Genomic DNA, 24,765 nt, shown 5'->3' with positions numbered 1-24,765 from the left:
GTTCCTAAAAGAAAGGTCTGTGTGCGCCCTGTTCCCAGGTGCGGCCACCCAACCAAGGACTTGCACATGCTGGTAGGTGTTCCTAAGATAATCTACACCTTTTCCCATTGGTGGCAGAAAGAGCAATTCCTCCAGAAAAATCCTTTGGCCTGAACTCAGAATGAGTCTAGATGATTTCTCCCAGGTCCCCAGACCCAAGGCCTGGGAAAATGGCAGGCAAAGAGTCCTAGGACACCACAATCTCAGGTTCTATGAATCAGATCCAAACCAGCGAGGGCCTGGGACACCCTCCACTTCTCTGTGTAGGTTCCATTAAGTGATTCTTTAGCCATGGGGATCTGTGAGTAGAAGCAAGCAATAGAGGTGCATTCCCAGGGGTTCAAACCTCCCCTGTACCTCTCACCAACCCTGGAGACCAGATAACCTCGGGTTAAAAGACTAAACTCTGTGCTTCAGTCAGCTGAGCTGCCTCTTTGCAGCTATGCTGGACAAGGACTCACCCTCCCTGCACCTCAGTGCTCGCATCACTCCCATTTCAGTCTGTTCTCTGAGTAGCTCTTAGAAAATCCTAAATCAGACTGTGTCTTTCTTCTCTTCACAGCTCTCCATGGCTCAATGGGTTCTCAGAAGTGAAAGTGAAATTGTTAACTGCTCAGTCCTGTACGACTCTTTGTGACTCCACAGACTGTAGCCTGCCAGACTCCCCCATCCATGGAATTCTCCAGGCAAGAATACTAGAGTGGGTTGCCATTCCCTTCTCTGATGAATCTTTCCCACCCAGGCATTGAACCCAGGTCTCCCACATTGCAGGCGGATTCTTTACTGTCTGAGCCCACAAAACTCTCAGCTTGACAGTCTAGGCGAGACTCCACCTCACACTCTCTGCTCTAGGCAGATACAAGACAGATCCCAGTTTTTTTCGAAATCTCCCACCACAGTCCAACCTCCAAGCCTCTGCGCCTGTGGGTCCCTTTCCCACTCGCCATCACACAGTCCATCAGACACAGCCCATCAGTCCATCCCAAGCCTCACAGTCCGTTAGTCCACACACGACCACCTAACCGTCCTGGACCCCATTTCCTGGGCTGTGGGCACATGAGCAGGTTCCTTGGACTAAAGAGGAACTGAAGAGCCTCTTGATGAAAGTGAAAGAGGAGAGTGAAAAGCTGGCTTAAAGCTCAACATTAAAAAAACTAAGATCATGGCATCCAGTCCCATTACTTCATGGCAAATAGATGGGGAAACAATGGAAACAGTGAAAGATTTTACTTTCTTGGGCTCCAAAAACACTGCAGGCAGGAACTGCAGCCATGAAATTAAAAGACCCTTGCTCCCTGGAGGAAAAGCTATGACAAACCTAGACAGCATATTAAAAAACAAAGACAGTATTTTGCCAACAAAGGTCCATATAGTCAAAGCTATGGTTTTTCCAAGTCACGTATGGATGTGAGTTGGATCACAAAGAAGGCTGAGAGCTGAAGAATGGATGCTTTTGAATTGTGGTGTTGGAGAATTCTCTTGAGAATCCCTTGGACTGGAAAATCAAAGCAGTCAATCCTAAAGGAAATCAACCCTGACTATTCATTGCAAAGGCTGTTGCTGAAGCTGAAGTGCCAATACTCTGGACACCTGATGTGAAAAGCCTACTCATTGGAAAAGACCCTGATGCTGGGAAAGATAGAAGGCAGGAGAAGGGGACGACAGAGGATGAGATGGTTGGATGCCATCACTGACTCCATGGACATAAGTTTGAGCAAGCTTCAGGAGATGGTGAAGGACAGGGAAGCCTGGCATTGCAGTCCATGGGGTCGCAAAGATTTGGACATGACTGAGTGACTGTACAAGAAAACACTTGAAATAACTCAAATATCCATAAATAGATGAATGGATGAACAGTCAATTATACATGGAAGAGAAAAGTACTGAAAAATAAGAATGTTCCTATAAGGAACGTTTAATGAATTAATGAACAATTAATTTATATTTAATGAACAATTCATTAAATGAACATTTAATGAACGATTAATGAATCACAAAATAACAAAATAGAATCAATGAAATCAGAAAAAGATGTGAACATTTCATGATCAATCATAAAATTCTAAAAATACAATCCATTGTAAAGGAATGTACATAAATGGTTGTCTGTACAGCCAGGGCGAGTCAGGAGACTATAAAACATAAGGAAAATATGCAGGTGACAGGTATACTCATTATCATAATAATGGTCTCACAAGTGCATACAGGTAAAAACTTCTCAAACTGTACACTTTGAATATGTACAAGTTATTCCATACCTTCACAGAGGTTTAAAAACTGGTTCCATAATAAAAATCCAAATAAAAATCTAAATGCCCGATTCTTCAGAAAATGACTCCACTATCTCAATCCTTAAGACTTGAGGTGCTGTCTCGTCCCAGTGACAGGAAATATTGGCAAACAATGAAGGCCATCTCCCACTGAGTCAAGAGGACTGCTGACTGGATCACAAACCACATGTCTGGACACAGTATCTCTCCACACTGCTTTTGTTGCCTGTATAGCAATGGTCTTGAGGTGAACAGCTCAGAAAGGCTAGAAGAATCCCCCCAACCCCTTATTTTGTCTGCCAATGACTTCACAACATAAACATACCTGGAGGTCCTGAGATTTCTGGACATACTCATCCTGTAGTCACTCAGTAGAACATTTGTGGCTGTATCTTTAGAAGAGGTACCTTCTTCCACACAGCTTGCTGCAGTCTCCTCCCCTCTCTAGTAACCAATGTTCCCATACAAACTGTGGTCTCCCCTGCCCCTGCAGTCTTACAACCACGGACACTAGCCTACAGAATTCTTGGTATCAGGGTACATGGCTCCTTTGGAGGAGAACTGTGGTTAAGATTCCCCTCAGCATAGCTCGACATTGTGCATTATCCCCTTTAAGCAAGGAAAAACAAATTCATGTTGTCTCCAGTAATAGAATCCATAGACCTCTGGCATCCAGGCAGAAAATTATAATACAAAGTAGTCTTTCTTAGGAGGCCTTGGCAGCAATGCAAACTGTTACAAACTGCCATATTCGGCCATCTCAGGCACCTGAAGTTTGGATCTCCAATACAAAAGTAATTTACCCCTCAGGTTGACAGTCCTATTGTGCTTTCAAACTATTCCACACAGTGAAGAGCATTTCCAAGACTAAGGTGTTTAAACAATAAGGCCTTTATTATTATACAAATCAGAGTAGCATGCAATAGGCAATTTCTGGTTCAGTGACTTGAAAGCTGGAAAACTCCATCACGAGCACAACCTGAGACCAACTGTGTCCCTATAAAAGCTAGTTCTTTGCAAGGACTCAGGTAGAGTCTTTGAGCCAACACATGGCCAGGTCCAGGTCCTAACTTGTCAGGAAAAAAGGGGATGAAGACTCCTTAAGGGCTGATGATAGTCATAATTTCCTCCAACACGTTGGAGTGTACAGAGGCCAGTTGCTCTGAACACACCAGGATAGTGAGTGATGCCAACCATCAGGACATGCCAGATGCTAGAGGTGAGATGGTTTCTGGCAAAGAAAGTGGCAGTGAACCTGGCAGGTTACACGTGCTTCCCACACAACTGTGAAATTCACAGTGAATCAATCTCCAGTCTGTGGACATCCAAATACAAGATTTAACTTAGGTGGATGTTTCCTCACAGATACTTACCTCCACTACAACTATACTAAGGAAGGAAAAAGCATACATTCAATGTGTATGCAAGGCCTTTTCCCAGTGTGAATTCTTTGGTGTTGACTGACATTAGATTTGCAGCTAAAGGATTTCCGACATTCACTGCACACGAGCTCTCCTGTGTCGGAGGAGACTAGAATGCTGAGTAAAAGATTTCCTACATTCATTGCACTTATAAGGCTTTGCTCCAGTGTGCACTGTTCAGTGTCGAATGAGATGGGTTTTGCAGCGAAAGGATTTTCCACATTCACTGCATTCATAAGGCTTTTCTCCAGTGTGAACCCTTTGGTGTTGAATGAGGACAGATTTCTGACTAAAGGATTTCCCACATCCACTGCACTCATAAGGCTTTTCTCCAGTGTGAACTTTTTGGTGTTGAACAAGGAGAGATTTCTCACTAAAAGATTTTCCACATTCAAGTCATTCATAAGGTCTAACCAGTGTGAACTCTCCAGTGTCAAATGAAATGGGTTTTACAGATAAATGATTTCCCACATTCACCACACTCATAAGGCCTTGCTCCAGTGTGAGCCCTTTTGTGTTGAAGGAGGCCAGAACTTTGGTTAAACATCTTCCCACATTCACTGCATTTATAAGGCCTTTCATTAGTGTGAACTCTCTGGTGTTTAATGAGGATGGATTTCTGGATAAAAGATTTCCCACATTCACTGCACTCATAAGGCCTTTCTCCAGTATGAACTCTTTGGTGTTGAATGAGATCGGATTTCTGGCCAAATGATCTCCCACAGTCACTGCACTCATAAGGCTTTGCTCCAGTGTGAACTCTCCAGTGTCAAATGAGGTGGGTTTTATGGCTAAAGAGTTTTCCACATTCACTACACTCATCGGGCCTCTCTCCAATGTGAATTTGCTGGTGCTGAACAAATCTGTATCTGCATTTGTCACACTCATCAAGACCCTCTCCAGTGCAAACTCTCTGGTGGTGAAGTGTATGAGTGTTGCCAAAAACTTTCTTGCATTCAATCCACTTCAGATGACTTTCTCCATTGTTTAAGGCCTCCTCACACTCAATGCTGCTGGGTGGCTTCTCACCGTTGAGAGTGGCCTGGTGCTGAGGAAGGCCCAAGGTAGCTAGGAAGTCCTTTCCAGTCTCCTCACTAGGGACGGGCTTCCCTGACAAATAGAATATGCAGCTCATCACAATCGAGGCCCTGTTCATGTCCATTTTAAAGACTTTTTCTCCACTGCCATGCTCTTGGTACTGGTGAAGGTTTGGGTTCAACCAGAAGCCTCTGGAGCACCCACCAAAGTATGGTGTCTGCCCAGGATATGCTGCCTGAAGCTCAGTCAGCTGCAAAATATCTTTTAAGACTGGGACACATTTCTCAGAGAGATGACTCTTCTGGGTGGATGGACCTGACTGAGAACTCCGGACCTGACCGAGACGTCCTGACCTGCGACTCTCCTACAGAAAGGCTCTGCTCAGAAGGTATCACCTCATCCTCCTCCATTTCACACGAACAATCTGAAAGCAGAGATACACTAATAATGTGCATGTGAGCTTTACTGGGAAATGGAAGTCCCACAAAAATGCATGTCACACACATACATTCAAGCCAGAGAATGAAGCCATGTAAATGTTTTCAGGATGAGGTACTGATTTGAAGGGAGGGCTGCTCTGCAGTGACATGCCTCTAAAGATAACAGAAGGGAGACTATCCAGGACAAAGGGCATAAATATGAATGCCATATGAGGAGAGGCAGGATCAATGACTCACTCCTCTGCCAATAACCTTCAGCAAGATCTTGTCAGCTGAGAACATGTCCATTCTACGCAGAAGGATGGCAGTGTCCAGGCCCACGGAAATACAACTGGAACTGAGCAACTGGGTTCAAGGACTATTTAAGAATATGCACACACCTCATTTTACAGACATACCTCATTATCACCTTGCTCTATTGCCACATTTTCTACCAATTGGAGGTCTGTAGCAACGCTAAGTTCAGCAAGTCTATTTGCTCACTTCGTGTCTCTGTGTCACATTCTGGTAATTCTCACAATCTTTCAAACTATTTCAATATTATTATAGTTGTTATGGTGCTCTGTGAATCAATGATCTTTGATGTGACAACTATGAGTCACTGAAGGCTCAAACAACAGTTAGGATTTTTTGGCAAAACAGTACTTTTTAATTAAGGTAGCTATATTGTTTTTTAGACATAATTTTATTGCATACAATATACTAAAGGATGGTATAACTTCTATATGCACTGGGAAACAAAAAACAATGTGTGATTCACTTTATTGCAGTGATCTGGAAACGAATCCACACTATCTCTGAAGTATGTCTATTAAGTGTTAAGTCACTGTGGGAGAACTAGAGAGGGTGCAGTGGAGACGAAAGTGATGCACGCAGGTCAGAAAGGCAGGGACAGTCAGAAACTGAAATGACAAATCAAGAAAGTGTCAAGTATGCAGAAGAAAGTGTTGAGATGATCTGTGTCCAGTGTCACTCGCAACAAAACACTGGTGGACACACTGTAGGTTCCTAGTACGATTTAAACACAATCTCATTTTCATGCCCTCACCTCCTTTGACACTCACTAGGGCCAGGCCTTCTTTGAGATCATCTTGCCCTGTTCATACTGTAAAGCAATCAGGGCTCCCCCAACACCCCCCATTTCTGTAACTACATGAGACCTGAATGAAACACGTCCTTAGGGAAAGATAGGAAATGTCAGCACTGGTCCAGAGCAACTCAGGAAACAAGAGACCACAGGAGAGGAAAGAGTATTACAACAAAATCTCAAAACAGGGTCTTTCAAGAAAAACCTCCATATAGATAGTAACCATGACAAGGTCTAGAATTCCTGATATAGACAGTCACAAGGAAGTCTTAAAATTAAAAGTTCTCATCACAAGGGGGAAAAAAAAAAAAACCATGCAAATCTGTATGGTGATGGATGTTAACCAGACTTGCTGTTGTGAGCATTCTGCAGTATATACAAACATCAAATCCTTATGTCATATACCTGAAACTAGTATGTCCTATGTCAGTTATACCTTAATTTATAAAAAAAAAAAAAAAAAAAAAGAGAGAGAGAGAAAAAGAGAAGAATCTGGGTCACAGAGTGTCATAGATATGGACAGTCACCTAGCCAAGGAGAGGGCAGGAAATGCAAGCTCTATTAGGCTGACTGCCAGACTGACTCCCAGACACTTCCCTCCATGCCTCAGGGTAGCAGATGTTGGGGCTGCTTCAGGAGCACAGTGCTCGGGGCAGTGCACACAGCTCAGCACTGGCACCCACAGCACATATGCCAGGAAGGGGGGAAGGTAGCAGAGACCATGGTCCAGCTGTGGAATGAACAGAGCTGTCTCCTGGAGAGGGGGAAAGATGGGAAAAGACAGAGGTCAGTTGAGGACACTGGGAGGAATATGAAGGCCTTACCCAGGGACGTTATAAGTGCAAAGTTCTCCAGCATCACATCACAATACAGGAACCTCTGTGTCTCATTAAGGAGCCTCCAACTCATCCTGGAAGAAGTAAATGGCCACATCTTCAAAGGTCACACAGGCCTGCCATGATGGCGACAATTCGTTCCATGATCAGCTTCTTTCACAGGATCCCAAGTTCATCCACCCACCAATCAAACCCTGCTCACCCACCTCCCTATTTCCCCATCTCAGAGGAGATACCAGGCCTGGTGGCTCTGATGTGCATATTCTTCTCATGGTCCCTTTGATTACTTTGTCCACCCACAGCAACAGGTGGGTGGGCAGGCAGATGATCCCTAAGCTCTGGGCCTGGCATGCAGGGACTTCTCAGCTTCCAGAAATGAAAGTATTTTAACTCCAAACTTCCCACTAACAGATGGGGTCCCTCCACCTGTCACCTTCTCCCAGGAGCCACCAGTCAGTCACAAGATCCCACCCACAGCCACCTCACCGTTCTGGACCCCGGCGCCTGGGCTGCCGGCACGTGAACACTCGGGGCTTTAGTGTCTGGTGGGATGAGGGCGGCGCGGGCCCTGAGTACCAGCGTTTACCTGAGGCGGGTCCCTCAGCGCCGCCGCCGCCATCGGACTCTGTGGGCGGAGCGGGGCCAGGAGCGGCAGGAGAGGCGGAGGGACGCGAGAAGAGCGGTTCCTCTCCTGGGCCTGGGGTGGCAAGAGTCTGCCTTCGGACTGTCTCGATCTGCACTCGTCGCTCCGGAACCTGAGACTGGGCGATAGCACCCAAGAACCGACAAAACGACCGCCACCAGGAGAGTGCCGGAAGTCCCGCCCCCACGCGAGCTCACATAGGAAGTGCACTTCTCCTGAGTTCTGATTGGCTTAACGCCGAAGGCGATCGGGGGAGAATGCTCTGGGTAATGTAGTTCTCCGGGCTCTATGCCTGAGCTAGGAGCGCAGTTTGCCAGGACCTCCAGGTAAACTCTCAGGGTGAGGGCCATAAGTGCAAAGAAGATTCTGGAACCCTGAGATAAAGTTTGGGACATCAGCCTTTCTCTTTAAACAGTCGTGAAGCAGTGGAGTCCTGCTGGGAAAAAGACTTCTGAAAGGACACATATATCTGGAAGCCTGTGATCCAAGGCCGTTTTTGGTGAATATAAATAAACCCAGCCTCCGGAACCAGAGGGAATACACAGCTCTTCTTAAAAATGTGTGCTCGAAATGAATTCTAAATATCTAGGCAAAAGATGTGCTCATGTGTACAGAGCAAAGAACAACAATGACGGAAAACAGAACAAAACCAGAGTAATCTGGGGGAAAATATCTCACATTCACAGAGACAGTGGTATGATTTGTTCCAAATTCCTAAGTGTCACGCAAGTGTATGTTCCTCGGTTCTTTGTCTCGTCACAACAAAGATTTGGAGCGATGGACATTAAAGCTCTCAGCGTGTCACAGCTCTCGGGTCTTGCACAAACCATGTTATACCTCTTAGGCAAGTCAGTGTTACAGCTCTGTCTTATTTAGAAGATAGCAGGAGAATCCATCCTCGAAGCGTGAGGGCATGCCAACCCAAAGACTTGGAGGGAAGAGAGTGGAGGAGTGGGGGGGGGGGGGGGCCGGGAAGGAGAGAGAGAGGAAGAGCGCACGCATGCAGGAGAGAAAGAGAGAAAGCGCTTTGGCTCCTCCTCTTATATGTTTTTTCCTCCACCTGGGCCTGCCCTGTGCAAATTGGGCTTAGCCAGGAGTGCTGTTTGTTCTACCTGAAGCCTTCACTCTGGTCCTCGGACCTTCTTTTGTTCTATTTTCTCAGGCTTTTCCCTTCCTGTCTTTTAGCCACTGCCATTTTGGACTCCACATGGCACCCCACTCCAGTACTCTTGCCTGGAAAATCCCATGGACGGAGGAGCCTGGTAGGCTGTAGTCCTTGGGGTCGCTAGGAGTCGGACACGACTAAGCGACTTCACTTGCGTGCATTGGAGGAGATGGCAACCCACTCCAGTGTTCTTGCCTGGAGAATCCCAGGGATGGGGGAGCCTGGTGGGCTGCCGTCTATAGGGTCGCACAGAGTCGGACACTTCTGAAGTGACTTAGCAGCAGCAACACTAAGCAACCTTCTTTCTAACACCAGTGGACATAGAATCTGTGTGATACTACACACCTCAAGGATTTAAACCCATTCAACTTAAATAAATAAAAGTGTGGAAAGACAAAAAAAAAAGGGGGGGTCATCAGAATCTGATCTCTTTGATGAGAAGTGATTATTGTCATGGTCTGGGTGTGGGTTGGAAAACAATTTCCAAACATGAGACAGAATGAGAGGGAAATAAAGTTTATTAGAATGGGAGACTCTTACAACAGCTGGCCAGCTCAAGGGAAAACTGACGTTGAACAGGGGTTCTTAGTCCACTTTTATGTCCAGGGTACAAGGAGTGGGATAGGGGTCTTGCAGGTCATTTGCTGATTGGGTAGGCTTGTATATTGTGGGGGGAGAGTAGGGCAAATACCTTCTCCTTATGGGGTAAGAGGGGAGACAGGTTATACTGTTCCGTTAATAGTTACAACATGGGGGAGGGAGGGATGATAAGGGTCTGGTTTTTCCATTCCTCCATTCCAAGACCCTCCTTGGTTTTATCTGCTCTTTCGTCCTTGGGTCAACACAATTATCATTCCTACTGTTATTGCAAAGATTGCATCTGCGTGGGGAGTGGAGATGATTACAGAAAACGTTGTGAAATGCAAGTCACTGAAAGCTGTTAATGTAATTTTTTTCAAAAATAGTGGCTGGATAGCTCTGGCAACATATCTACAGAGGATTAAAAACAAATGTTAAGATCTCAAAGAAAACTGAACAGGACACGTGAGTCTGAGAATAGACAGTTATCTGAGTAGTGGCTATGTGGAAATTTTGGCCACTCAGAATTTTGTCTTAGAAATTTGATTAGTTTTTCATTCTTTAAAACATTAATACTTTGAAGTACAGTTTTAAGACCTTTGAAAAGTGAAGTGAAGTTGCTCAGTCGTGTCCGACTCTTTGTGACCCCATGGACTGCAGCCTACCAGGCTCCTCCCTCCATGGGATTCTCCAGGCAAAAGTACTGGAGTGGATTGCCATTTCCTTCTCCAGGGGATCTTCGTCACCCAGGGATCGAACCCAGGTCTCCTGCATTCCAGACAGACGCGTTAACCTCTGAGCCACCAGGGAAGCCTTTAAATAGCCTTTAAACAGTAAAAACCTAAGACGGATAGGAATCTGGGATCATGTTCATTCGATTCTTTAATAAAGAAGTAAACGCTTAATAAAAAATTAAATGTTCAATGAGTATCTACTGATTTTCAAGCTCTACTGTAGTTTGGTATTTACATAAAGGTTTTGCCACATCCCACACAGCCATAAAGCCTTTCTCCAGTGTGAACCCCCAAGTGGTCACTGAGATGGGAGTTTGGCTAACAGATTTACCCTATTCACTACCCTACAAATAAGGTCTTTCCCAGTGTGTACTGCCCAGAGCTGAACACCTGAGCACTTTGCTGTAAAAGCTTCCTTACATCTGCTAGACTTGTAAAGCCTTTTCCCAGTGCAGACTCAAGACGGTGATCAAGAATGTCTTTGTGGCCAGAAAGAAGTGACCTGATTAGGCGCCTCTTATTCTTAGGACACAGATGGGGGTGAGGTAGGGGGAGGACATGGAGAACCCTGAATTACATGAAGAGGATCGCTCAACACGGTGACTGCCATCCCAGGTGTGCATTGAGTGGGATCCCTAAGGGGAGGAGAAGTACAGGATCCAAGCACATTTGTTATTCACCATCGTCGACCTTCAGACATATCGCTGTGAAGTTGGGGGTGGGGGTGACATTTGTGTTCGAACCTTCCTGGGGCCAGACACCACATTCTTGAAGCTGTGTTGGAGTGTACAGATCCAGGAGCAGACAAAGACCGCCATCTGCGTGATGCCGGGCGTTCTGCCCCAACCCTGTGGTCCAGACACTCCGCGTTACCCAGAGTTCCCTCTGCTCTATGAGCTTTGGCAAGGGGCGTGCTGCGTCAGTCACAGGGAACAAGTGTAAACTAGGGACAATGGGCATGAGTTTGAGAAACTCCGGGAGACAGTGAAGGACACGGAAACCTGGCGTGCTGCAGTCCGTGGGGATGCAAAGAGTCAGATACCACTGAGCGATGACAACAGTGATAATGGGAAGTGGCGCTGCCAACTTCCGGGAGCAGAGGAAGAACTTCAGTTCAGTTCAGTCACTCAGTCGTGTCCGACTGTCTACGACCCCATGAATCACAGCACGCCAGGCCTCCCTGTCCATCACCAACTCCTGGAGTTCACTCAAACTCACGTCCATCACGTCAGTGATGCCATCCAGCCATCTCATCCTCTGTTGTCCCCTTCTCTTCCTGCCCTCAATCCCTCCCAGCATCAGGGTCTTTTCCAATGAGTCAACTCTTCGCATGAGGTGGCCAAAGTATTGGAGTTTCAGCTTCAGCATCAGTCCTTCCAATGAACACCCAGGACTGATCTCCTTTAGGAGGAAGAACTTCACTCCTTTTAAAAGAGGCCAAAGGCTGATTTCCGGGAATCTTGTCTGTAGATCACCAGAATGTTGAGAAAGAAATTACTTCAGCCTCCATCAAGTGCAGCTACTTCTGTTTGGGACTAAAAATAAATGCTTGCCTGCACAGGTAGGGTGAGCCTCACAGAGCAGGAAGGGCCCAGCCCTTAGCAGGTAGCCACTGTTGTGCTTCATTACTCTGCACCCTGTTACTAGGCAACAGGTCTTGCTCAGCCATTGCCCAGTGCCTCAGTGGGCCCCGCCCACAAGCAACTAACTCTCAATGAACAACCTGGTAGTTGTCCTGCTCAGCTATTGGTCAGCACCTCAATGGGCCCTGCTGACAGGTAATTGTCAATGAGGGACCATGGGGGAAACGATTCAGTCAAAGGTCCATGATGCGGTGGTCATTAAGTGGAGAGTGAGGTAAGAAGCAGATTCAGACCTTCTTCTGGAGGCCCTCCATCTCACCCACCTTGGGCCAGTGGGTGAGCTGGAGAGCCCAGGGAACAGACTGAGGTCTACATCCAGAGAGCATCAGAGCCCTTACTAAGGCCCTCCACTAGCCGTGGCCCAGGCCTTGAGGCAGCGGTGAACCTCTCCCCCATCCCTTTCTCTGTGACCTAATAGCAGTGGGTGTCTGTGTGAGTTGTGGTCTGTGAGACCTGGTCTTCCACTTTGGGCGGCCTGAGGAGACAGAGGGCCAGTTGGGTTGGATGCCTGGCTTCCTCAGGGATGACAGCTGGGCAGGATATGGAAACCTGGCCCTGAAGGAGCTGCCAACTGAGATCTGCCTCCTCTTAGCTAGGACTGGGGCCTTGGAGGGTGAAAGTTGTGCCTTGGGACTTTGCCCTTTCTTGTCAGGACAGATAATAACATCCATTTGGTAGAGACTTACAGGAACATCATTACCTGACCGTGACCGGACCTCAAGAACAAAGGATCTGACCCTGAGAAGTCTGCAACAGCCAACCATGCCCATCCCTCACTTCTTGCTTTTAAAGGGACTTGCTGAGAGCTTTTAGTAACTTTGGGGTTCTTAGGGCATGAGCCACCCATCTCTGTATGAATCTGTAATAAACCTTTCTCTGTTTCAGACTCTAATGTTTAGTATTGATGGGCCTCACTCTGTGTCAGGCACACGGACTTGCGATGTTGGTAACAATTTATGGCACCCCAGATAGGACCTCTGTGCCCACAGCAGATTGATCCTGGCCAGGGAGAGCGCCTTCCCAAATTCCCAGAAATTGCTCCAGGGAGTTTTCATTTTGCTCCAGGGAACTGGGAGGGATTCTCCCTGACAGGTGCCAGCCACTCAAGGGATGAGGCTGTTTGGAGCAGAGGAACGTCCAGAGCTATGGACCACAGTTCGTGTCACCCGGGGTAAGTCACTCAAGGTTGCACAGGCCGGGAATTCTCTCCACTCCAAAAAACCCAACTGCCACTTAAAAAAATTTTTTTATGAAGTCCAGTTTATTTTTTCTATTGTTGTTTCTGCTTTTGGTGTCTTATCTAAAATACCATGACCTATCCAAGGTCATGAACATTTATTTATTTTCTTTTAAGAGTTTTAGAGTTAAGCTCTTACATTTAGGTCTTTGATCCATTTCAAGTTAATTTTTGTACCTGGTGTTAGGTTGAGGGTCCAGTTTCATTCGTTTGTATTTGGATTTTTTACTTATTTTTTTACTAATTTGACTGTGCTGAATCTTCATCACTCCATGGGCTTTTTCTGTAGTTGCAGTGAGTGGGGGCCACTCTCTAGCTGTGGTGCATGGATTTCTAATTGTGATGGCCTCTCCTGCTGGAGAGGAGCATAGCCTCTAGAGCATTCAGGCTTTGGTAGTTTCAGCACACCAGTTCAGTAGTTGCAGTTCCAGGGCTTATAGTACAGGCTGAATATTTGTGGCACGGGGACTTTGTTGCCCTGCAGCATGTGGGATCTTCCTGCATCAGGAATTCAACCTGTAATTCCTGCATTGGCAGGCTCATTTTCCACCACTGAACCACCAGAGAAGTCCCCAATTGCCACTTTTGAAGAAACTGGAGCAAAAGCAGAGGGTCAGAAGCAAAAGTAGGGTGCTGAGCCCCACCTTGGGGAGTAAAAATACAAGTGAACCTATTGTTTGTTATCGCTCCCCTCTGCTGCAGCAGGGACCTCAAAAAAGGGTTGCCTTAATTTCTTTTCTGGCCTCTGATCAATTTTTGTTGATTAAGAAAGGAGGCCAAGAACCCTGGTTGGTAACAAAGCCATTTTATTGAGCTTGAGGGGAAGGTCGAGGCCTGGGAGGACAATAAGATATGATGTCCTCAGCGGGACCCAGATCTCCCCAGATTCACAGTTGCTGAAAAGCTGACGCCCACAAGATAAAGGGTGTGGACAGGGAACAGGGTAGCAGGCAGCAAAAGCCTCAGTGGACCACTATGAGCTCAGTGATAGTGTGTGTTGGCATGGGAACTCATTGTCTTCTCATGTGGGGCTAAATTTTAAAAATAACACTAATATTAAAGATAAATTCATGTACTAAACAGATATTTACTGGTTGCTTGAAATGTGTCAGCTATTTCAAAGCACATGGGATACGTTAGTGAAAAAAGCTGAGAAACTACTTGTCTTCCTTAAACTTACATTCGAGTGGTGTGAGACAATGAGAATAACATGAGGAAATTATAAAGTATATTCTCAATGGAGAAATACTGTGGAAATATACATATTCACATACATATTTATATGCATTACATTGGGGCTGTAGCCAAGGAAGCTGAATTTAGTGTGGAGCACTTTTGAGGGTCGTTTTCTGGTGAAACCTAAGATGGCGGTGGTAGGTGGAGGACTGGCGGAAGCGTCTCTGGCAGAGGGAACACTCATAGGGCTTCTCTCCCGTGTGGGTTCTCTCATGAGCCCGAAGGTTGGTTTTGTGGGTGAAGGCCATTTCACATGTGCTGCACACAAAGGGCTTCTCTCCTGTGTGAATCCTCTGATGCACATGGAGGTCGGATGCCTGGAAGAAGCCTTTGCCACACTCGGCACAAATATATGTTCTCTCATTGTTGTGTCTTTTCTGGTGAATTCTGAACCGAGAGGAATGCCTGAAGGTCTTGGGACATCTCTCACATCTGTATACTGCTGGGGCTCTACAGGATCTTTCCTGGTGTTCCCCACATGCAGAAGTCCCCTCAGAGCTCTGGCGGGTAGAAACAGGCTCAGGGGTGACCTGGTCTGGTTCCACTTCCATGAGGACATCTTGAGAGGAGGGTCCTTTCAGGGATCCGTCCTGGGGCCTGGAGGGGCCTGGACCTGCTCCTCTTCTGGAGCTTCGTGGATTCTCTAGAGAAACACCTCCTTCTTCCAGCCTCGGATGTTTCTCTTCTTGGACAATGATGAGGGAAGGTATTTGATTGCTTGGACTAATAATACTGTCATTTACTTGATGAGTTTTAACAGAAATGTTGCCATCATTTTCTTTATCTTCATTTCCTGTAGGAGTCGAAAAAGTGACTCAGTGAAGTTACACCCAAGAAAGAGCCCACATGGGCCACCCCTCTGGGACCTGGGCTCTGCCCACTCACTTTGTCCTGTTTCCAGGGACGTATCTTGCACAGTCCAGGACGGAGTTCCCATGTTCATCCCTCCTGTTGACAACTGATTGGTTAGATGAAAGATGACTTCTTTTAAGGGCATATTTTCTGAAAAGAGGGCTTCCTGCCCCTGCATGCGGACACGGACCTATTAAAAAAAAAAAAAAGGCATGATTATTCACACATGGATCTACTGTGTGATAAAACCAGTTTTGGAAAACCCACCTCAGTCAGACTTTCCCAATATCTTTGTACTGTGGGCTCCCATACCTCTTTGTCCTGCCCTTATTTCTGCTTGTATCAAATTTCATGGTAATTTCTTTTTTTAGTGTGTCTTCCATGATGAAAAAAAACGAATACTGCGAGTCCCTTGGACTTCAAGGAGAAAGGAGATCAAATTAGTCAATCCTAAAGGAAATCAACCCTGAATATTCATTGGAAGGATTAAAGCTGAAGCTGAAACTCCAGTACTTTGGCCACTTGATGCAAAGAACTAACTCATTAGGAAAGACCTTGATGCTGGAGAAGATTTAGGGCAAAAGGAAAAGGGGGTGACAGAGGATGAGATGGTTGGATGGCATCACCGGCTCAGTGGACATGGATTTGAGCAAACTCCAGGAGATAGTGGAGGGAGGGAAGCCTGGCGTGCTGCAGCACATGGGGTCACGAAGAGTCGGACACAACTGAGTGAACAGCAACAAGGCTTTCTGAGGGAAGAACCAGATCTTGTCAAGGCATTTCTAATCCTAAGGTTTCTGCGCAATTGACATTTTCTCAGTGGGGTCCTCTTAGCACTTCACCTATGAAAATCAATTACACTAATTACTATGTTCGTTCCTATATGCCTCACTGAATAAACACATAAAATGTTGATTCTTGCTTACTTGGGACAGTAAATATTGTCTGGGTGAGGAAGAGTGATCTGACTAATAACTTGGTCTACAGTAACCCTTCTTTCTCTTCTTCCAGGCATCAACAACTGAATGTGTTATTTATTCCTTACTCTTTTCTGCCCCTCATCCCAGAGGTCAGAATGCTCTACTTACCAAGTCAGGTAGCTTTGTGCAGTCATCATGCAGGTCTTCTGCGAATTTCTCCAGGTCTCCGCCACTAGCTTCCCATTTCTCTTTCAAAGTAGACTTTTCACTGTAGTGCTTATTGCTCATAAATTGTTCCAGGGCAAGTTGAAAAACAATTTCATCCTTGCTGTGTTTTTCTGGCTGCAGCCATAAATGAAATGACTTATAGAGTCTTTGCAGTTCCTGCCTCGCACGTGAGTTATTGCCATTTTGCAATAAGCCAGGCTGAGTGTTCTGCAACTTAGAGATATCCTCTGCTGTTTGCAGAGTGGGTCCTCGACTTGGGATAAAGTCTGTATTTGCTGACTTTGGGTCATCCTTGAATGGTTCACGCTGAAATGATGCTCTAAAACCTAAATCCATTCTTGGCAATGTTTCTTACAGATTCAACTGCAAGGATTTAGTTCTTCAGGTCTTTTGTTTCTGGAGATCTGCTTTAAAACAACATCAGGACATTTATAAATAATATTTTATAAGTTTTCTTATTTCTTATTTTTGTATCTCACTAGTTAGGTAACAATCAAATGTTGCCTAAATGCTGCATACGCTGATAGTGTTGGATGCTTAACGATCATACAATAGAAACAGGGGATTTGTATCTAAATATATATATCACCAGTATAATTTAAAAAGAAAGAGAGAGCACACATTTCAGGCTCAGATAACTTCATAGGTAAGTTTTGAGAAACTTAAGAAAGTAATAACTAATAATACACAAATTCTCACAGAGCATAGGGAAAGAGGAGACTTTCCTATTTTAATTAATGAACCTTCCTGATCATGAAATTTTACAAATGCATTAAAGTAAGGACGACTACTGTCTAGTAATTCATATGAGTATAGATGTACAAATCCTCAACTAAATATCTGCAAATGAAACCAAGTCATGTGTAAAGAAAGTATATTATGTGTAGATGAATTCTATGTTCTGCATGCATTTTGAGTTAAATTTCAAAAAGCCGCATAATTTCTCACATTAATAGAACTGAAAGAACATACTACCACATAAGCAGATACATTGAATATGTCTAATAAAAGTCAGTACTCAATCCTAAGAAAGACACTTGCTAAGCTAGGAATAGAAGGAAACTTTCACTGTGATAAAATAATTACAAAAGAACTACAACAAAAATTACTCTTAAAAGTACAACAAAAATTGTTCTTAAAAGTTTTATTCTTGGGATTGAGAGATGGAAGTCCACTGTCAACTCTATACAACATATGACTGGTACCCAGCCGGTTAAATAAGATCAGAAAATGTATCAAGGACTTCCCTGGTGGTCCACTGGTTAGGACTCTGTGCTTTCACTGCAGGGGCATGGACTCCATCCCTGGTCGGAGAGCTAAGATCGCATATGCTGCATGGCAGGGCCGAAAACAGTTTTAAAATTTTAAAATGTAAAAAAGAAAATGTATCAACTATTATTTATAGATGGCCGGATTTTGTTTGGGAAAAACCCCTAAATATCTACAAATATTAGACTAGATGAATTTAACAAGGTGCCTTTTACAAGGTCAATATTCCAAAAGCAATTTTTATAAGAGAAACAAAATTAAAGTAATAACTTTATCATAATTTCCACCATTAAATAACTATGAACAAATCGAATGTAAGATATGCAAGTTATCTACAAGACAATAAATGTATGAAGAGAAAAGCCATGTTTATGAATTGATTGAAAGGCTCAATATTATTGGAAATGGAAGTTCTCTCTGGATGGATCGTATAGTCAATGCATTTTCAAGGAAAATTCAGAAGATGTGTGTGTCTGAGAGAGAGAGAAAATTGACAGAGCAATTCTAAATGACATGTAGCAAAAGGCCAAAAAATAGTGTATTTCTGAAGAATAAATTTGGAGGGAGATTTCCCTGGTGGTCCAGTGGCCAAGACTCTGAGCTCCCAATGTAGGGGGCCTGGGTTCAATCCCTGGTCAGGAAACTTAGATCCCACATGCTGCAAATAAGACCCAGTGCAGCCAAACAAACAAACAATAAATAAAATAAGCTTGGAGGATTTACAAAATCGGATAGTAAAATGCTATTGAAATTATAATTAAGATGGTGTCATAGTGCCACAAAAATAGAAAATAGAGCAACATAACAGAATAGTGTCCCAATACAGAGTGATATATATTCAGTCACTTGATTTATGGAAGACCTAAGACCAGCTCAATATAATTAAAGTGTTAGTTGCTCAGTCCTATCTAACTTTGCAACCCCATGGACTGTAACTAGTCAGGCTCCTCTGTCCATGGAATTCTCCAGGCAAGAACACTAGAGTGGGTAGCCATTTCCTTGTCCAGGGGATCTTCCCGGAGGATTGAAACTGGTCTCCTGCATTGTATGCAGATTCTTTACTGTCTGAGCTACCAGGGAAGCCACCAGTTAAAAAAAGGCAACGATCTGTGCCGACTAAGGTCCGTCTAGTCAAGGCTATGGTTTTTCCTGTGGTCATGTATGGATGTGAGAGTTGGACTGTGAAGAAGGCTGAGCGCTGAAGAATTGATGCTTTTGAACTGTGGTGTTGAAGACTCTTGAGAGTCCCTTGGACTGCAAGAAGATCTAACCTGTCCATTCTGAACGAGATCAGCCCTGGGATTCTTTGGAAGGAATGATGCTAAAGCTGAAACTCCAGTACTTTGGCCACCTCATGCGAAGAGTTGACTCATTGGAAAAGACTCTGATGCTGGGAGGGATTGGGGGCAGAAGGAGAAGGGGACGACAGAGGATGAGCTGGCTGGATGGCATCACTGACTCGACGGACGTGAGTCTGAGTGAACTCCGGGAGTTGGTGATGGACAGGGAGGCCTGGCGTGCTGCGATTCATGGGGTCGCAAAGAGCGACAACTGAGCGGCTGAACTGAACTGAACTGTATAAAGTATGTTCTTTTAATTACTGTAGGAAAGTAAAATATTAGAAAAAATAGAGCAAAGTGAACCAAATAAAAGCAGTAGGATGGAATCCATACACTTGATTTCTCTGTGCCGAAAACTTCATCAGGCACAGACATCTGTCTGGCTACCCCAGCTACATCACTGCAACACAACTCAATGATACATCACTTAGGAAAATTTCCCTCATCACATTTCCTGTTTTGTTTTTCCCTCCAAAGTTACTCTTCCTTGTGAACAACATTTGTCTCTGCTTCACAGTGTTTATCAAAGTTACAGCTTTATTATGGTTTATCTGTGTTTCTAATCCCTACCCTTTCCCACTGGTGTGTGGAAGGAAGTGCAGATGGCACTATAGTTAATAATACAGAATTACATATTTGAAAGTTGCTAAGAGAGTAAATATTTTTAATTTTTGAAAGTAAATCTTAAATGTTCTCATCATAAGAAAAATTTTCACAACTATATATGGTGATGATATTAATGACTTATTTTAGTGATTTTAATTAGCCATGAAAATAAGCTTTTTATTTTAAAAGTCATGAAATTAAAAGATGCTTGCCCTGGAGAAGGCAATGGCAACCCACTCCAGTATTCTTGCCTGGAAAATCCCGTGGACAGAGGAGCCTGGTGGGAAAAAAAAAAAAAAAAGATGCTTGCCCCTTGGAAGAAAAGCTATGACCAACCTAGACAGCATATTAAAAAACAGAGACATTACTTTGCCAATAAAGGTCCATCTAGTCAAGGCTATGGTTTTTCCAGTAGCCACATATGGATTTGAGAGTTGGACCATAAAAAAAGCTGAGCGTCAAATAATTGATGCTTTTGAACTGTGGTGTTGGAGAAGACTCTTGGAGAGTCCCTTGGACTGCAAGGAGATCCAACCAATCCTAAAGGAAATCAATTCTGAATATTCATTGGAAGGACTGATGGTGAAGCTGAAGCTTCAATACTTCGGCCACTTGATGTGAACTGACTTATTGAAAAGACCCTGATGCTGGGAAATGTTGAAGGCAGGAGGAGAAGGGGATGACAGAGGATGAGATGGTTGGATGGCATCACTGACTTGATGGACCTGAGTTTGAGCAAACTCTTGGAGTTGGTGATGGACAGAGAAGTCTGGCGTCCTATAGTCTATGGGTTACAGAGTAGGACACAGCTGAGCAACTGAACTGAACTGATTTTAGTGATTATTTCACAATATTATAAATATCAAATCATTATATTGTACATCTGAAAATTTGTTTGCTGTTTTGCTTGTTTTTTTTTTTTTCCCCTCACTGCGGGGCCCTTGGAAGTAAAAGCATGGAGTCCTAACCACTGAACTTCCAGGGAATTCCCCATTTGAAACTAATATAATGTCATATATCAATTAGACCTCACTAAAAAATGATTAAGTCTGTCTTGTATATAATTTGCCTATTTTTGTGTCCTTTTCAATTTTCTATATGGTTAGTAATTCGAGGACTCATATATACATATGTTTTTTTTCAATTTTATACCATAAAACAAAAGGGCTTGGTGGGAGTATGAGAGGCGCACAGAAGACAAATTGTTTTCTGTTGCGCATCTGCATGCTAAGCCGTTTTGTCTCCAACCTTTTTTGACCCCATAGATTGTAGCCCAATAGGTTCCTCTGTCCATGGGATTTTCCAGGTGAGAATAAAGGAAGGGGTTGCCATTTTCTCCTCCAGGGCATCTTCCCCACCCAGGGATCACGTCTCTTAATCTCCTGCACTTGCAGGCAGATTTTTTGCCACTAATGCCACCTGGGAAGCCATGGTTTCAGTTAGTTGATGACATTTCACATTTGGTGTTAACCCCATCAAGCAGTCTGATCAGATCAACTGCTTTGATCTTATCAATAAAAAAGCAAAGATAAATCCAGGAGGACCCCATAGGAGAAAATTTAACACCTACTTTCCTTTTCTTAATGCATGTATTACGTACTGGCAGGTGGCCCTATATAATGCTAAACTTCTAAGGACACCCCGTTTTAGCATTCTTTTCCCCCAGGGAAAAATCTCAAGTCCTTCCCAGCAGCACAGGGCCTAGCTGGAGCATGTATAATTGATATATGACATTATATTAGTTTCAAATGGGGAATTCCCTGAAAGTTCAGCGGTTAGGACTCCATGCTTTTACTTCCAAGGGCCCCGCATGCATCTGACCCCCACTTGGATATGACCCTCCATATCCAAGTACACTGACTGGCCTTTTATTATTTTTATGTAGATCCCATGGTTTCTCCATCTGGGCCTCCCCACAAGTTCTTTCACGACAACCCCAGGCACGCACGGACCATCTGGTCACACTTGCAGACATGCACTCAACCCCACAGGGACACTGCGGGGCATTGAGGCTAAGACCTTGGAATCTGGGACTTCCCTGGCGATCCAGTTAAGAATCTGCCTTGCAATGAAGGGGACACAGGATCAATCCCTGCTCCGGGAAGTAAGATCCTGCATGCAACAAAGTGTGCCTGAGCGGGGAAGGGAAGACAAGGAAGAAAGAAGTGCCTTCAGTCAGGCTAGGTCTTTGAACAGAGTTCATAACATCAAACTCTCTGGGGCCAGAGAAGTTGTCAAAAAAAAAAAAAAAAAGCTCTAAGCTTGGAAAAAGGGCTTCCCGTGTGGCTCAGTGGTAAAGAATCTGCTGGCCAATGCAGGAGCTACAGGCAATGCAGGTCCCATCCCTAGGTGAGGAAGATCCCCTGGAGGAGGAAATGGCAACCCACTCCAGTATTCTTGCCTGGAGAATCCCACGGTCAGGAGAACCTGGCTACAGTCCATGGGGTCACAAAGAGTTGTACACGACTGAGTGCCTGTACCTGAAAGCCTGGAAAAGCCGGTACCTGTGAATTTTCCCCACATATGAATGCACTGAGCTTTGGCTCGAGTACCAAGTTTAAAGTTTTCCCTTTGTCCAGGACACTCACCTCCTCCAGAAGACTGAACCTCAAGCTGGGTGATCCTGGGCTGACAGCTGAGGGCTCTTCACGGTGTGACTTGCTCTCTGAATTGGGCTCATCTGGTCTGCCCTCCCAAAGCTCCTCCCTTTTATAGGGCCTGGGACAGTAATGCATTCAAAGACATGATTGGATAAAACGTGCCTGTTGATGCAATCTGGGCAATTTTCATCCAGCTCCAGCTTTCTGTAGTTAAACCAACTATATTTCTGCAGTGAAGTGTAACAACACGCAGACTAATTGGAGGCATAAAGCTTAGTCTCATGTTCTGATCAAGTTTTCCTTTTTTAATATAGAATATTTCATAAATATGCCTGTAGTCCTTACTCAGGGGCCATGCTAACCATCTCTGTATCATTCCAATTTTAGTACCTGTGTTGCCTCAGTGAGTACTGATCAGGTTTTGTTTTAAGTGAGTGTAATAGAAACTTTAAAAAAAATGCATTTATTTATTTTTGGCTGTGCTGGGTCTTTATTGGATGCCCTGGCTTCTCATTGTGATGGCTTCTCCTGTGCTCCACAGACCACAGTAGTTGCAGGACATGGGCTTAGTTGCTCCATGGCACATGGGATCTTCCCGGACCAGGGAGCAAACTGGTGTCTCCAGCATTGGCAGGTGCACTACCCACGGTACCACCAGGGAAACCCCTTTGGTACCACTTGCTAATTTTCCAGAGCTTGTGGATCACGAGCAAGCCAGAGAACAAGGTTAATATTCTTTCCTCCTGTGCTAGTCTGGGGCTTGTGGGTCAGAAGGTTGTCCCAGGACCCAACAGGAGAGGTTCCTAGTCCAGCAAAGTTGCAGGGGCTGAAACTAAGATCATTTCAGTGGGAAGAGAGAGAGTGTTGATTATTTTACATTGACAAAGTACATCATTTAAGAGACTAAATGTGAGGACTGAGTGTGAAGTTGGAGTTTTAATGTTCTAAGGCTCCTGGTTTAAAAATTGGCTGTTGGCAGGGTCGTGTACTGAGTAGGAAGAAAGGGCTCCCCCAGATGCTTCAACCAAGAGTTCTCGTGCTGCAACTAAAGAGCCCATGTACCTCAGTGAAGACTGGAGATCTCATGTGACATGACCAAGACCTGATCAGCCAAATAAATAGCCTTAAAAAAAGAAAGAAAAGAAAGGCAACAGGAGGAGATTCTTTGGAATGCCCCACCTCCATTTCCCAACTCATGTGGCGTGAGTGACCACCCCATGTAAGATGAGGGAGAGTAAGAGTATGGAAAACAAAACGAAAGGATTGTATTTGACAAGAAAGGGACCAGTGCAGCAGCCTGGTCATTATCTGTTCTCTTCTTTCAGTTGGATCCAGGATCAAACTACTTTTCACCCTTCCACTGCCAGAACCCTCAGTCCTGTCACCTAAAATTCAATTAACAATCAAGAAGAAAGTGGAAACTTTTATTCAGGTGAAACTGAAGGTGATAACCCAGAAGACAGGCTTTCAGCATCTCTGAGAACTGTTGCACTTGTTAGAAGTCGAAGGCACAGTCATATACGTTTTTGAGACAAATGACCGTACATCAAGGTGACATACAGACATTTTCCATAAACGTCACTGCTACAGGGTCCAGATCAGCACGTGTACAAGGCAAGCAACAAGTCCCTAAGACTCCTACAGAGTTGGGAAACGACGCTGACCCTTTAAGACAGGAGTCCCCAGGCTCCAGGATCTAATGCTTGGTGATCTGAGGCGGAGCTGATGTAATAATAATAGAAATAAAGTGCACAATAAATGTAATGTACTTGAATCATCTTGCAACCATCCCCTGTACCCCATTCCATGGAAAAATTCTTTTCCACTAAACTTGTCCCTGGTGGACTTCCCCGGTATTACAGTGGCTAAGACTGTGCTCCCTATGCAGGGGGCCCAGGTTCAGTCCTTGGCTGGAGAATTAAGATCCCATATGTTGTGCAACGTAGCCAAAAAAATTAAAAACAACAACAACTTGTCCCTGGTGCCAGAAAGGTTGTGGACGGATGTTTAAGAAAGAACTGTGGGGACTTCCCTGCTGGTCCAGTGACTGGGACTTTATGCTCCAAACGCAGGGGGGCCTGGGTTCAATTCCTGGTCAGGGAACTAGATCCCACATGCCACAACTAAAACTCAGCACAACCAAATAAATAAAAAAATATATATATTTTAAAAGAAGTTACATTGTGCAACTTCCTGGGCCATCTGGTGGTTAAGACACGGTGCCTCCACTGCAGAGGGCATGAGTTTGATCTCTGGTCAGGGATCTAAGATCCCATAGGCTGCATGGCCAAAGCAAAAAAAGATTACGTAGCTAGTGTCAGAAGAAAGAAAGAAAAAAAAAATTATTTTTGTGGTTCACCAGGAATTCCCTCCTATGAGGGAATCTGGTTAATGTATAACACAGATGCTCACAAAAGGGGGAGAGGCAAGGCCCAAACAAACACACAGAGAATTTTATGCGTAAGTTGCCTTGTCTTACCTTCAAATATAAATTTTATGTCATCAGCCCATCCTCTGTCTCTTGGCTTGCTGAAGTCAACTCCCGACTGGCCTCTCCTCTTTTTGCCAGGCTTCAGTCTATT

At 44.6% G+C, this 24,765-nt stretch overlaps 1 protein-coding gene, 1 non-coding gene and 1 pseudogene across 2 annotated transcripts; all 3 read right to left on the bottom strand.

The window, feature by feature from the left end:
• Positions 1-1,977: 1,977 nt before the first annotated feature.
• On the bottom strand, positions 1,978-7,953 carry LOC105602033 (zinc finger protein 530-like; annotated as a pseudogene).
• Positions 7,954-14,451: 6,498 nt separating this feature from the next.
• Positions 14,452-16,704, bottom strand: ZSCAN4 (zinc finger and SCAN domain containing 4). The gene is made up of 3 exons (XM_004015932.6): positions 16,309-16,704; positions 15,254-15,410; positions 14,452-15,161 (listed from the first exon to the last, which is right to left on the bottom strand). Exons 1-3 carry the CDS (start codon positions 16,702-16,704, stop codon positions 14,452-14,454), a joined length of 1,263 nt encoding a protein of 420 aa, XP_004015981.3.
• Positions 16,705-22,487: 5,783 nt separating this feature from the next.
• LOC114118167 (U6 spliceosomal RNA) lies at positions 22,488-22,594 on the bottom strand. The gene has a single exon (XR_003591710.1). It is a non-coding gene; the product is annotated as a U6 spliceosomal RNA (small nuclear RNA).
• Positions 22,595-24,765: the final 2,171 nt, after the last annotated feature.

This window comes from Ovis aries, chromosome 14 (assembly GCF_016772045.2).
Source record: "Ovis aries strain OAR_USU_Benz2616 breed Rambouillet chromosome 14, ARS-UI_Ramb_v3.0, whole genome shotgun sequence".
Taxonomy (NCBI): Eukaryota; Metazoa; Chordata; class Mammalia; order Artiodactyla; family Bovidae; genus Ovis; species Ovis aries.
The sequence above is the reverse complement of the archived record's forward strand: the minus strand, read 5'-3'. Positions and strand labels throughout refer to the sequence as shown.

Excerpts from the sequence above, each read along its gene's own strand:
- ZSCAN4 (XM_004015932.6), bottom strand. The coding sequence starts at position 16,704 with ATGGATTTAGGTTTTAGAGCATCATTTCAGCGTGAACCATTCAAGGAT. Across the intron at positions 15,411-16,308 it reads GCACAAAGCTACCTGACTTG|GTCCGTGTCCGCATGCAGGG; the intron begins GTAAGTAGAGCA and ends TTTTTTTAATAG. Across the intron at positions 15,162-15,253 it reads GTCCCTGGAAACAGGACAAA|GAAATGAAGATAAAGAAAAT; the intron begins GTGAGTGGGCAG and ends CGACTCCTACAG.